Here is a 14,645-nt window from a genome sequence, read left to right on the forward strand (position 1 = left end):
AAAACTTCCATTTCAATATAAATAGACTGGCTTGGCAATTACATACACATTTTAAACCACTGATAGTTCACATTCATCTTAAAGTCAAATATAACAAATGTAAAACCCAGTTAAACAAACCAAAATCCTAAACGCTTCACGTAGAAACAAAGGAAGAAAATAAACATGAGTAATAAACAAGTACATTTTATTTACCTCATATCAACCCAAACTGCATCTAAACAAAAGCTGATAAATCTTTGTGATCCAAAATAGACATGAACGCAGCATGACATGCTCTGTTTATGAGTGTCTCCATACAAATTACAATTAGATCAGGCTGCGCACGAGTGTGTACAAGAAAAACTTCCATCGAAAAGAAAAGGTGTCTCTTTTGGAAATTTAGAAGGGTCGGGAACAGATTAAAAACAGCAATTGCATGGCGTTTAAAATTGCCAAGTAATGAATAGCGGGGAGATGAACGGAGAAAAAAAAAATAACATCCATCTGCACCACCAATTATAACGGGAAAGCATAACCTTTAAAATATAAACAAAAACAACAGTAAATAATTATATACTTGAATATAATCAGACTGTGACAATTAAGACTAGTGTTCAGAAACATGGCATCGAATGGTCTCTCCACATGACACGCGTCTCTGAATGCAGCAGTGTAGTTATTCTGTTGGCAAGAAACAAACGAGAGCTTATGACGATTTCAATTTCATACAGATGATTTCAACCACCACCACCACCAGCACCACCACCATTCAATGAGATATTTACAGCACTCCTTTTTTTCTTTAGAGTGTGTGTGCATGCCGTTCTTGGACTAAAAACTACAAAAAAAGGCCCAAAAAAAACAAAAACAAATTAATAATAATTAAATGGAATACATCAGCTAAAAAAAAAACATCCTCAGGGAAATAAACATCCACAATATATGATACAATTCAAAGCTTAAATATAGGCATACTTTAACCAGCACATGCAGCTATGTATAGCCCAACAGAGCTCCTTGGAATTAAGGAGGGGAGTTAGTTACTTGTAACAAAACAAAATGAGAAGCAGAAGAGGCCGGAAAACTTTCATTTGTGTTTGTTGTAAGATTTAAAGTCGGAAGCCATTTTGTTATTGAATCCATAAAGACGGTATATTTCAAATAAAAACAAAAGCAAATACATCAAAGAACCAGAAATGTGTGTCCACTTGCACCAGACATGAGAAGGATTGTGTCCTAAAAGTTCTCATCCGGAGCAAACAATGCTCTCTTTTCCACTGATTTACGCCACAGTTTCTCCCTTGACTCCAACGGACAGAGGGAAAAAAAATAGAAACAAAAACACAGCAGCTCACAGGTTTAAACACCATTGCTTGCATATGGCTGACAAAACTGATTGGGCGTCCTTAGTCGCCCGACTGCTCCTGAACGTGTTTCCCTCTGGCTGGGAGCTTTTCGTTTATGGTGAAAGAGAGCAGAGAGGATGGTTGGTGGCCGTCCTGCATGTCCTTCAGGAGAACGTGTCCTTCAAGCTGGACGTGCTGGAGCGCTGGTTCAGACGAGACATGCTGTTCATGCTGGAGCTGGAGGGTTTGAGAGGTGTGTTGGAGCCTAGGGCTTGTGGGAAACGCTGGTGGTAGCGATCCAGGCGCAGGTACTTGACCGTCACCAGCTTACCTGTTGGAAACATGTGACATGTTGTTGAAGCGTACTGAAAATTGATAATTAGACTAGAGGAAATATGATAGTCGTTTACCATCGAACCAGGAGCCGTGGAGCGCTTTGAAGGCTTTCCCAGAATGCTCTGCTGAAAGGCACTTCACGTAAACGCAGCCCTAGACGGGAATAAGATCATATAAGCAATTCATTAGCTAAAAGCCTCTAGGGACGTTACTTTGCTGCAAAAAACACAATGAAACTCATTTAGTGAAGGGAGAGTCGTGTCTTTTGGGAACAAGGCAACCATCGAATACCCGGCTCAAATAGAGATGAAAGCTTAAATGTACTTAAACGTGGATTATTTCACCTAATATTTAGTCTTTTATATTTAGGATTTGTTAGTTTAAGATCAAACTTTATTGCAGATAGTAATTGGTAGTTAATTTGGATTTTTATTTATTTTGTTCATTTCAGGTTATGTCATTTTGATATGCGATTTAATAATATCCATTAACATTTTTAATTAACTTTATACAATTTTTTCTTCAGTTTTAGGGTACATTTACCAGGGTTTCTGCAGGTTTTATACAGTCAAATCTTTAAGACTTTTAAGACCGTTAAAACGAAACATTAGACTTATACAGGTTTTTTTTTTGTTTATTACCAGTACTATCATAACAAATCATAATTATTTTTGGTTTTCTTATTTTTTTAAATAAGGAATTTGCAGTAAAAAAAATTAACAGCTGTTGTGAATAGTATCTTCTTGCAAAAAAAAAAAAAAAAAAAAAAAAAAAAAATATATATATATATATATATATATATATATATATATATATATATATATATATATATATATATATATATATATATATATATATATAAAATCTTTAAAAAAACCCAATAAATAATCTGATGAAAAAAACCCTATTCAAGTCTAGAATTTCATTTTTATTTTAAAGGGTCTTAAAAAGTCTATATATTAAAAGTCTTTATATATATATATATATATATATATATATATATATATATATATATATATATATATATATATATATATATATATATATATAAATAAAAGGTTTTATTTAAATGGTTTGTTGGTGATTAGAGGCATGTCAGCCCAATTGAGTAGCTTTACTTGGACAAAGCAAAATTAAGACCTGTTTAAAATTATTTAACACAACCTACAACACAATATTTCTGCAAATTTAAGACATTTTAAGGGCTAAAATTTACTTTTTGTAATTTAAATAATTTTAAGACTTTAAGACCCTTTAAAAAACCATAAAAAAATGAAATTTTAGACTTGTACAGGGTTTTTAATCAGTTTATTACCATTATTATGATGGTGAATCAATATTTTAAGACATTTCAAGACTTTTAAAGACACCCTGATTCACACAACCAAATGGTTCTGTGTTTGGAAAGTTTTGCACCCAAAAAAAAAACAAAAAAAACTTAAATGCTGTATGCCAGGCCATTAGTTAGTGATGTCACCTACTAAGAAATACTACTTATGCACATATGGTCGTATAGTGTGGTTTTGGTTTTCAAGTACAGTTTAAACACATATTATACAAAAAAAAAATAATAATATAAAACTTTTTAATAATTTATATTGACATAATAATGGTATTATTTTCAAATACTTGATAAATTCATAAAAAGTTTTGTATCACATCAAGTATTTCATTTTTTTCCCCCAAGCGCTAAGTTTCCGACAAAAAAAATATTTACAGATATCCTAACTTAATTTGAAAGTTTTAGTTAATAATGGTTTCACACAGCTTAATGAAAATGAATTTTACGCAATATTCTGTTTAAGCTCGCTTTGTAGGGCGTCTCTAGCTCTTGGACAAGAACTTTTAGATCCATTGTGTAAATTATGAACAACCCACACAAGCCACTCACCTCTCTTGAGTTTTTGTCAACAGCTATGTGAACGATTCCATCATTATCACTGCACTTCTCCAAAATGGCTTCTTGAATGGCGAGATGCCAGTTTTCCCCCACTTCCCTGTAGAAGAGGGAAATTATGGTAAGTACAGTGAGAGAACTACTCTCTAAACTACTCAAATATCAGGCAAAGTTTATGATTACATGAAAGTAAATAGATTTTACATGCCTGAACAACTATTTAAATTGCGTTCATGTGTTAAAGTCCTTGAAAAACTTACATTACAGGATCAAACATGTTGCGAATCTTCAAGCATGGCGTTAAGCTGTTTGGTGGCGAATTTCTTCGGTCCAGCGGAAATGCTGAAGAGCAAAACAAGCCACTTTAAATCAACAAACACAAACGATAATCACCAAAACAACGAGGATGCTCAAAATAAAGGTTGTTTACATGTGTAATTTTCTTGGTTTGTTTTGTTCAACAACAGAAACATAAAAAGATAATTTTTAGTCCTGATTTTCACTGCATTCATTAGCTTTAAAAGACAAAGGAAAACTTACAGGACATCCAAAACAATACTGCATGCTAGGATGTTGCATGTGTGATCACATTTTTAGACTCCTTAATAGCGTATAAAATGTGTAATAGTCAATATATTGCCAGGAATTGGCATTTCCCAAACAAAAGATCTGCTGAAAGAAGACATGTTTTGGAGAGCTGCACTGAACTGCAATGGGCAACATCATAATTATGACAAGAAACACACCTATGGCTTGAGCATTCTGCATTTAACGGTCATATCTTGTGTCACCATGTCCTGTTTTTGGTTTGTTTTGATGTCAACGGTCCCTGTTGTGTTTGCTGCATTTAAAACTAGACTGATACAACAAAAGGGCAAAAATTTGGCCTTAAATTGCATATCTCACAGCAAGCAATACCTTGGCCTTGCCACACTTTGGAGGGCATGTTGCACATCTTATCAGGTGACATTGAGGGCTGAAGCCACCGCCACACCATGAAATCCGCCCCTCCAATCCTCTGCTTCTCTGTCCGGATGCGGGACTCATTCGCAGAGAGGAATGAAACTGCTCTGTCCCACACTTTCTTCATCCTCTTTCTGAGAGAGCAACAAAAACATACCCATCAGAATATAAACAGCAAAGAAAGAAGAATTTTGCACAACAGTTTTAACACTTACATAATACAGAAAACTTCTTTATTATTATTTATTTCTTTTTATAGTTTATATTTATGTTTAACTTTTTACATGCCTTTTTCGATAACCAAGCATTTTATATTCTTAAAACACACATTAAACCTTATTGGCATTTAGGGTGCTTTCACACCAGTGAATCGATTCTTTTGTTCTGAAACAGGGATTTAGATTGTTAGTGCTGCTTTTTGTTCTTGATGTGGTTCGCTTTCACACGACAACGTTTCTAAACGGACCAAAATAGCTAAAGCAAGTCACTTGCGAGTTAACCCTCCTTACATTGGTCAGAGTTTCAGGATGTATTTTGCAGAGTCCTGCTGTCATGCGTCCTTATTTTAATTTATGACGTTGAGCAATAAAGACATTATAAGCAGAAAGCTTATGATTTTAAATGGTGACACCCTCATATGTCGTCGCTAAATATAGAGCAGAGGTAGACTTTCTCATACAAAGCAGTTGGCTTATGCGTTATAGGCTTTACATCATAGAGATAAATAACAGATAAACTACTGCAGTTCGGTCAATTTTCCTAATGGATAAACAGCTCTCGTTAATAGTTCAGCATGCTTTCACTTTCGTATTTTACATGAAACGCACGATTACCGGTAGGAACGACCTTCCGACTTACTCATTCTCTCTTTGTATAGCCGTATTTATGCTTATGACATATACATAATACACTGTGATTTAGCAGGACTCGGATCATATTGCTTTCGCACTACAATAGATCTGCTCCAGAGTTCATTTCCAGTAGAGACCACCTAATTCAAGCGATCTCGGAGCAATTGTTTTGGCGTGGATCCGAGCGCGATTGCTGAATTCACATATAAAAAATGAACCACGCTAACTGGGCAAACGAGACAGGTTCCGAAACAAAACTCTAGGTGTGAAAGCACCCTTAATGTGCAACAGGAAACCTGTTCCTTACTGTGCACAAACTTTGGACTTGAACTTCAAGAACATTGGACAGTGAGAAGAGGGTGTTTTACACAAAATTGAATCCGAAACAAAAAGTAATGATGGAATACCTCTCCTGAGGCTGGACAAGAGAGTCACGGACGTGAGGGATGGGCAGGTATGCCTGCAAGTCCTTATTCTCCTGACAGGCCTCATTGTGACTCCTCAGGACATCTGTAAACAAACACAGACATGCTTTACTTCAGCATTGCCCGTTTTCTATGTTATAAATGTGATCTAGATAAAGAAGTCGTACCGATTATTCGCTCCACCATGTCATACATATGTCTGGTTTCCTCCTCTTCCTTGCGCCATCTGTATTTCATGTAATACACCAAACCCACAACAACACCGATGCCTGCGAGAAACAGAGTGAGAAAATTATGAAGAAGACAATGGTTTTACTGGAGACCAGATTCAGCTGTACAGGAAGCAGATGTGCACCTGCGAGGATGAGGAGAACTCTGTAGATCACAGTGAAGAAGGCTCGTCTGAAGCGGCAGAAGAAGGACATGCGGGGGTGGATGGACTCCAGACGAGAGATTTCAGATACATCCTCTATGGGATGATCAGGGTCACCACCAATCAACCTTCCCAGAAAACAGCACACAACCAGTGAACATAGGGAAAACGGCACACAACAAGAAATACTACAGGTATTAAGGTTGCAAATAGACAGACAATGCCAACTAGATCACTAGACAGACACACAGATAGCTAGTTACAATGACATGCAGATAAAATGACAGAACTAATGAAGACTAGATCAACAGCTAGCCAGCAAGACAGAGTAATAGCTAGACAGCAAGGTAGAAGGCTAGCTAAATCAGACAGCTAGAACAGAACGCAAGAAAGAAAATGATAAAGAGATGGACAGCCAGACAGCTGTAACATAAAAAGACAGGACAACGACTAGAAAAACAGATAAATAGCTAGAATGGCAGCTAGCTACAGCAACAGCTTCACAGAAATACAGAATTTAGCAAAGGAAACTAAATGAATAGAAAGCTAGAATGGTAAAATGCTAACTTAAATGAATGACAGACAGCTAGAATGCCAACCAATAGAAGGACAAATAGATTGGATTGATGGATGGATTGATGGATGGATGGATGGGTGGACAAACGGACAGACAGACAGACAGACAGACAGACAGACAGACAGAGATAGATAGATAGATAGATAGATAGATAGATAGATAGATAGATAGATAGATAGATAGATAGATAGATAGATAGATAGATAGATAGATAGATAGATAGATAGATAAACTGACTTATATATACATTTAGACAGATTTCCTAAAGAAAAAATAAAAGTGGGGTTTGCGTGGCAAATGGATGGGGTATGATGCATTTTAATTGGTTGATAGGGTGTTCCGAGTAGTTGCTAAGTTTTTTCTAAGGTGTTGCTAGGCAGTTGCCAAGGTAATTTGGGCATGTAGCTAGTCACTGCAAGCATGTGTAGCATATAGGAAGTTCCGCCAACGACTATAGAATACACAAGACATGTCACTCGTATACTTTTGAATGGGGAAAAGTGTAACTGTCAATATGGCGAAAGAAGCCCCACCTTCTAGTACAGGAGCTAATTGGCGATTACTATAGAATGACAGTTCTCTAGGGTAAAGGGCTTAGACCAGACGTGAGTTTCTGCAGATTTTGTGTGATATGAACACTTAAAAATAAAACTAAATAGACAGTTGTTTAATTCTATTGGTTATTTGTAATATGGAATGTAATTGTAAGCTTGGCAAGTAATTTAGGGGAATTCGATGTTTTTCCATTCAAACAGAATGCCTGAGCATATTGGCCGAGAGGCATTTCAAAGATGGCTGCCGAGTGAAATGACGTGCCTTAAAGGGACTTTGGTTCCGTTTGTTAGCATAAGTCACACAAGCCAATCCCTATGTCTTTAGTATGGTCTGATGCTGAGATATAGCTGTTGATAAATGGTTGCTGGGATACTCAGTTTTGTTGCTATGGGCGTGGTACCAGAGTAATGTCTGTATGACACTGCTATGCAAAGATATGCATCTAAGCCCTTTATAATGAAAGTCTATGGAATCAGTTTGGGGGCGTTGCTTTTCATATTGAAATGCTTATTGGTTATCTGAGTCAAATGAGCCAACCCCCATGTCTATGATTGATAGATGGATGGAATTCCAAACAGACACATTAACAGACATATAGAAAGATAGCTAACCAATAAGAGAGAGCGTTTAAGACACAATGATAGACAGACATTAGGTACCTTATTCCAACAACATCTTTGGTTTTCATGACCCATTCTAAAGACGTTTCAATCAAGTTTTCATAGGCTTCATTTTGGAGCTTGAAAGAGAAGGACACTTTATTATGATGTGCATTTTCACACTGACAAACTAAATAAGACCAAATGTCCATGTCAGTATAAAAAAAACAAGCTAATTAGACTGACAGAAATGAAAAGGGAGCACCAGACCCTTCAAAACGCAAAACAAACCTTGAGGTACTTGGAGGCGTCACTAAAAGAGACACTTCTGTTTAAAGGATTTTTAAAATCTCCACAATCATGTTCTCCTAAAGGGCAAACAAGATGCACAATTTAAAAAATTATCCATAGACACCGATTTTAACTCAGTACTATGCTTAGAGAGGTAAAAATATGTGCTTTAACTCACCTGCAACACTGGCCAGGTGCTCATGTAGAGACAAGAGAAGGTTAAGGATGAGTTCTCGCTCTTTAACGTCCTGTAGATCCAATGCAAATACATATTTACAGACTATTCATCCATTTTTCAATGCAAGATTAAAACACAGGACAGATACTTACATACTGCTTATCAAACTCAGCTCCGAATGGATGCTGCATGACTGAAAAAGAAAGAAAACTAAGATTACAAAATTGCATTATTCAACATCTGGTAAAATCTCGTAACATTCAGTAACGTTATAGTAATATGACTGGACAGTGTTTCCCAACCATGCTGAGAACAGACAGACAGACACTTGAGGGTGCGACTATAAGCATGAGCCTCTCGTCGTCTCACACTTGAGTCATTGTCTGAACATTGCGTATCTGTCCTCACTCTGGCCTGGGCCCAAATTTAGCAAGCGACTGCCCTGCTTTTCTCAATCGTAGACTACATTAGTCAGCCATATTAAATATGAGCCGTCTGATAGTGTAAACCATTTGAGTTTCTGAGAGGAAGCCATAAACATACAGACAGTTTTTTCGTTTCATGACAAGGTTTGACTTAGATGTCAAGTGATGAAGTACTGGGTCTATTTAAAACTTTAACAATAGTAATAACCAATGAAGTTATTCATTGGTTAGCCTAGCCTGCAGCTCTGCACAAGACGTTTGGCCATAGGAAAAATGGTCAAGTCCAACTGAGCCTGATTTCTCTCAAGGTTTTTTAATTCTTTACTTTTGACAAAGTTTTTCCTCGCCGCTGTCGCCACTCGCTTGCATGGTTTGGGACTTATGGAGCTGTGCATTGGTGGATTTGCTCTTCAGTGTTTGAACTCTCAGCAGTAAAAGTTAAACCCCACTGAACTGAACTAAACTGAACTTCAACACTGAAAACTGGACTGACACTGTTTCAATTTACTAGAACTTCTGTGTGAAGCTGCTTTGACACAATCTACATTGTATACGCGCAATAGAAATAATGATGAATTGAAAGACAATTCCACAGGTGCCTTAGTGCTTTTATAATTGACGAATCATTAAGGAATTAACTATTTAGTGCAGAATTTGACAGAACTTAAATGTTTGGGTGAATTGATCAGAAGTAGTGCTGTCTGTGAATAAAGAACTGCAAAAAGACTGTTCAGTTTAGTTTTCTTCATACATATTCAATAAACATGATGCTGTTTTTGCAATGTCTTTCATCTAATGAGGTCGTGAGCAGATGAACTTCATCTCCAGAGTCGGCACGAAGCATTTTTTGAGAAAGACTATCACGATATAAACTATCATTGTTCTTCTACAATAGAGTGTAATTTCTCAAGGTAATAATTATAATAAAACTAGAAATATTGATAGATATAATTAAACTGTTGCTCCCATAGATGCTTCAGATTTTTCCTTTTAATAAAACATTTCAAATTTAAAGTTACCTTTTCAAGTTAAATGCTTTCAAATAACTGGAAATCCTTTCTAAAATATACTAAAATGTGTTTAAACCAATTATATTAGCCAATCTGAAGATTTCATGTATTTATGGAGACCATAAAGCGGACATTAGCGCGAGAGAAAAAAAATAATTTAATAATCTATTTTATACATTACACTTAAGTTGCTAAAACAAAGTGTTAGTTTAAAATCACTGGGCAACTATCGCAGTTATTTTGAACAGTTTGAACAGTTTCTAGAAAATGTTTTTGTTTTTTATTTAATGCCATGTCTGCAACCAAGGCTTTTTTCATGGCAAGAACATTTCAATAATAAATCTACAATTAAAAATCAGTAAACATTGAATACATAAATTAAATAAGATTTTTAGCACTATTTTATGATTTTTTGGTGTCACTTAGCTAAAAATTAAAGTTCATTTCATTTAAAAAAAATAATAAAAAGTCTTCTGGAAGCATTAAAAGCAGGACAGTGCAGTAAAATGTGTTTTACTGTAGAAGGAATTGTGCAGTACAAACATTAGGTAGGCTCTTTACCTTTGATTAAAAATTATTATTCTTGTGTGTCAAATATGACATCTGGTAAATAATCACTTGATCAAATCTAGTCTTAAAATTCTGTTTAAGATTTCAGATGGTATTTCATACAATGTATTATTTTTCAATGCATCCCACTCCTACTGCCACTTGTTGAAAATGTAAACGTTGATAAAAAGTCTCATCTCTCCAGGAGGAATTTTTTAATTTCTATTTGCTTTTAATAAAATAAAACATCATATTTGAACCCCCAATATTCAGAATCAGATTAAAGTTGAGAATACTACCATATTGTAAAAAGTGGCATATCTAAACAACACACAATGATAAATGTTTTAATTTAAGCAGTATTGTCACATTACAGCAGCCAATATGCGAAATTAAGTTATAATTGCAAAACATATATATTTTTCTCGGTGTGTTAAAATACCTTACATCCGCTAAATAAAATAATCAGGATGTTAAAAATAGCTGACAGTGACTCAAACTGGACATACTGGAAGATCAAGTTATTTGCATTACATTATTGACATCATGGTTGCAAAAAAATGAATGCTGCACATGTGTTGTGCACAATAAAGCTGCAAACTACAACCCATGGAAAGTGCAAACTCATATATAATCGCTCTCAAAGTGAGAATCAGACATTCATCCGGCCAGAGAGAAGTCAGTCACTCTAGTTGGCCGCGAGCTCCCAGAGTCCCCAGAGACAGACAATTAGGCCGCTTTAGCTTGTCTGTGACCTAGATGTCTGCAGCGCGATCTCCAGTCAAAGCTCCCTCCCTGAGCGAGCAGCCATGCCACAGATATACATAGTAATTCATCAGTCGGCTTCCTCTCAAGAGCCGTCACTGCCTCCAGAGCACTTTACTCTGATGGTACTCAAGCTATTAAAACTGAGTGCCACTGAACGCACATCCAAGAACAGTTTCTCTCATCTGGGAAAATGTATCAAAAGATTAATGCTGGCTATCATATTATGACCAGAAAGGATGCCAACATGTCCAAACGTGGGGACTGGCCATGATTATACTCAAATAACAGACATCCAGAGGGTCCTCAGACTTTTCAGGAATTCATTTATGACCTTTCAAACACCCATTCAAATATTTTACTTTTAAATTCATTTTTTTTTTTTTTTTGGAAAAACGTCAGTCCAATTAATAATTGATTGATTTTTAAAATAAGAATTTAAGAAGATGTTATATTTATCCAATTAAATATTCAGATCATAATAAAAACACATTCATTTAGCACAATCTCGAACCAAACCAGAGGATAGATTAATAGAAATTTATAGAGAAGGCTCTGTTTTATCACAAAAAAATATATATTATTTTGAAAGATAAATTATTTGACTGATTTATCACAGATTTGATTAGCTATCTGAAATCCCAGGTCTGACATAACATTTAGCACTGCTGTGCACACACATACTTCAAATGCAAATACCTCTCCCTGTCCCATAAAACACCGGTAACATAGACCATTTCCTGTCTGAGAAGGTGCAAATAGTCTGGGGTGATGGGTGATGGCTGTGTGGATTGGGCAAACTTGAGTCAGAGCTGAAAAACTTTTAGTAACTAAAGCTTTTAGCACCATTTCACAAAATACATCGGTTTACACGACAATATGCCTTTTACCATATTTAGCAGATACTAAACAAGTGCACACAGAAATCTAAAGGAAGTCATGAAATGTCTTGTTGCTCCTAATATAAAAAAGAAACAACATTAGTGATCTACACTTGATGAAAACATATCCGTGCGTGAGGTATTCTCCATTTAAATTATGGTCACATTTGAGGGCTCAAACTATTTTTTATCATCACAGAATAATACTACCATAGTATTCTTTTAAGTACAATAAAGAATTCAGTACATTACAGCTTATATCATAATAATGTCAAAACAGAATGGTATTACAGATTACTACATTAATTGCACCACTGTATTCCCATTTTTCATTCTTGTTTTTTTTTTTTTTTTTGTATGAAGCATCCACGCATGTTACTACAATAGAATTGTATAGTTGTGTGTGGAATAGAATAATATACTTATTCCTTGATTAAACTATGAGATAATTCATGATATAATTCCTATTATTTATGTGTATACCATCCAATAGCACAGCACATCATTAATTTACCCTGCCAAGTTTAAGTTTAGAGACAGCCCCATGACTTTGAAACTAAATGTGTCATTATGTAAATTTTTTTACCTGACTTTACCGCTCTAAATATTTCTTGTTGACAAGTTTTGATGTACATGCCAACATCATACTTACTGACTGCATCACCCACGGCGGTGCCGGAGCCCCTCATCCTCAGGTACATGAGGCCCAGCAGCACGAAGAACAGGCAGGCGGCTGTCAGGAGGAACATGGACAAGTAGTGGGCACTGAAGCCGCCGGTGGAGGACACCTCCTCCCGCTTAAACTGCTGCAGGAGCTCGTCCTCCGGGACCGTGGTGTGCTGCTTGGACTTGTGAGCTGAAGCATGGCTATAGGAGTGATTGGAACCGGTGTGGTTCGAGTGGTTCGCTCGGTAAGTCGCGGTGTAGGAAGGAAAGCGTGGTCTGAGACCGATGCTGAACCGGCTGCTGCAGGCGGATTCGCCGTCTCCATTGTCGAGGTGATTCCTATGGAAAGAACCAGACGGGATGCTGCTCCCACCGCTGTTGTCATCCCTGCCCGTTCCGGACAGTTTCGGGTAGCTGCGGCTCACGTAGCTTCCGCTAAACTCGCTAGGTTCCTTGTCATCCTCGTCCCTCCGTTCCCCGACCATATCTAGGTTGTAGTCTGGTGTATCATGCGCGCCCAGCGCCGTCTTATCCGAGCTCCAGGCGCTCCGGTAAGGGGAAGAAGAGGCGGGTGGACTGTGTCTGGAAGTCAGACGGCGTTCGCGCGGACGGTCTCGTTCACCCACCTCTTCCTCCTCCTCGTCGGAATCAGAGTAATCCCTGGCTAACTTACTACTGTTCGACTCGTAAAAAGCCTTATTCCCATTCACAGCCCGACTGTCTCTTTCCGTTTCCGCTAAATCACCCGATTTCCCCCGGTCTGCCCACCACGGAGAGCCAGAAACGCTTTTCCTGTCCGCGGATAGCCCGAGGGAGACGGCGGCAGCGGGTGTTCCCGCAGGCCTGATGGTGGGTGTCTGCTGTGCGGATCCCCGGTCTCTCCTGCTGCCGCCGTGATTCGGGCCTCCTTTTTTCTGCGGAGCCTCTACGTCCGACTCGTCCGAGCTAAAGCCCAGCACGAACTTTCCGGCTTTGCGCTTTTCGCTCCGGCTGGCGCTCAGGCGCGTGACGTCACTGGTCGGTGGCCTGGCGCTGAATCCCGGAGCTCGCGCCGCCGAGCTGCTGTTGCTGCTAGCGCCGCTGCCGTTGTTGTTGATAGTTCCGCTGCTGCTGCGCCCTTTCCCGCTCCGGGAGCCCCGCAGTTGTGGCTGCTCTTCCCGCAGCTTTTTCAGTTTTTTCAAGTACACGGGCCGCGTGCTCTCCGTCACCGGGCCCGGGGTGAAGCCGAGCCGTTTCAATTCAGACACAAGCTCCTCATCCGTTAACTGTGCAGACGCCATCTTTGCACGAAAAACGCACACAGCGAGACACGGCGGAAGTGACGTAAAAGTAAGCGGACAGACGGCCAACTTGAAAGGAAAGAAACAGGAAACCCTTTTTTGTGATTAAATGACCAACATTAAACAACACAACAAAACACAATCAAGAAATATGGAGGAAAACAAGTCACAAAAAATAACAACACAATAAAAAAAAGTTTCACCCCACACACGTCTGTTTCCACAAAGGAGTTATAATTTGATAAATGGTCAAATGTTTTAATTGGTTTTGTATAAATAATAATAATAGGCCTAATTATTATAATAATAGTAATAATACATATGACGATTATTATTATTATTTTCCTTTAATGGCTGTTTCTGTTATTGTTCCTAATTATTAACAACAACAATAACTGGGAATTATAATATAATATTATATTATTAATAAATATAATTATAAATAATAATAATAATGAAAGAAAAGCAACAGCAAAAATACTATCTGTTGTTATTTCTAACAATAAAAAATGTAAATATATAAACAAGTACAATCAAGTCTGTCAAGGTTCACTGAATATTTACAGCATTAAAATGATGTTATATATTATTTTAAAAAGAAGGATATATAGTTTATCTCCCTATTCAAACGTGCATGGTGTCAAATAAAGCAGAAACAAAAACATACATATAAAGACTAGAAATTATCTATCTATC

At 37.3% G+C, this 14,645-nt stretch overlaps 1 protein-coding gene across 1 annotated transcript; it reads right to left on the reverse strand.

Annotated features, from left to right (window-relative positions):
- Positions 1 to 1,107: 1,107 nt before the first annotated feature.
- On the reverse strand, positions 1,108 to 13,956 carry lemd3 (LEM domain containing 3). The gene is made up of 13 exons (NM_001044864.1): positions 12,656 to 13,956; positions 8,526 to 8,566; positions 8,374 to 8,443; positions 8,196 to 8,272; positions 7,965 to 8,044; positions 6,156 to 6,301; positions 5,968 to 6,069; positions 5,783 to 5,885; positions 4,480 to 4,658; positions 3,822 to 3,903; positions 3,556 to 3,661; positions 1,739 to 1,817; positions 1,108 to 1,659 (listed from the first exon to the last, which is right to left on the reverse strand). Exons 1-13 carry the CDS (start codon positions 13,947 to 13,949, stop codon positions 1,493 to 1,495), a joined length of 2,526 nt encoding a protein of 841 aa, NP_001038329.1. The 5' UTR covers positions 13,950 to 13,956; the 3' UTR covers positions 1,108 to 1,492.
- Positions 13,957 to 14,645: the final 689 nt, after the last annotated feature.

The sequence above is a fragment of the Danio rerio genome, chromosome 4 (assembly GCF_049306965.1).
Source record: "Danio rerio strain Tuebingen ecotype United States chromosome 4, GRCz12tu, whole genome shotgun sequence".
Lineage (NCBI taxonomy): Eukaryota > Metazoa > Chordata > Actinopteri > Cypriniformes > Danionidae > Danio > Danio rerio.

Bases quoted from the DNA above. Each gene is read 5' to 3' on its own strand.
- lemd3 (NM_001044864.1), bottom strand. From the start codon at position 13,949: ATGGCGTCTGCACAGTTAACGGATGAGGAGCTTGTGTCTGAATTGAAA. The intron at 8,273-8,373 runs GTGAGTTAAAGC...TTTGCCCTTTAG, and splicing joins GCACCTGGCCAGTGTTGCAG to GAGAACATGATTGTGGAGAT. The intron at 4,659-5,782 runs GTATTCCATCAT...TTGCTCTCTCAG, and splicing joins CTTGTCCAGCCTCAGGAGAG to AAAGAGGATGAAGAAAGTGT.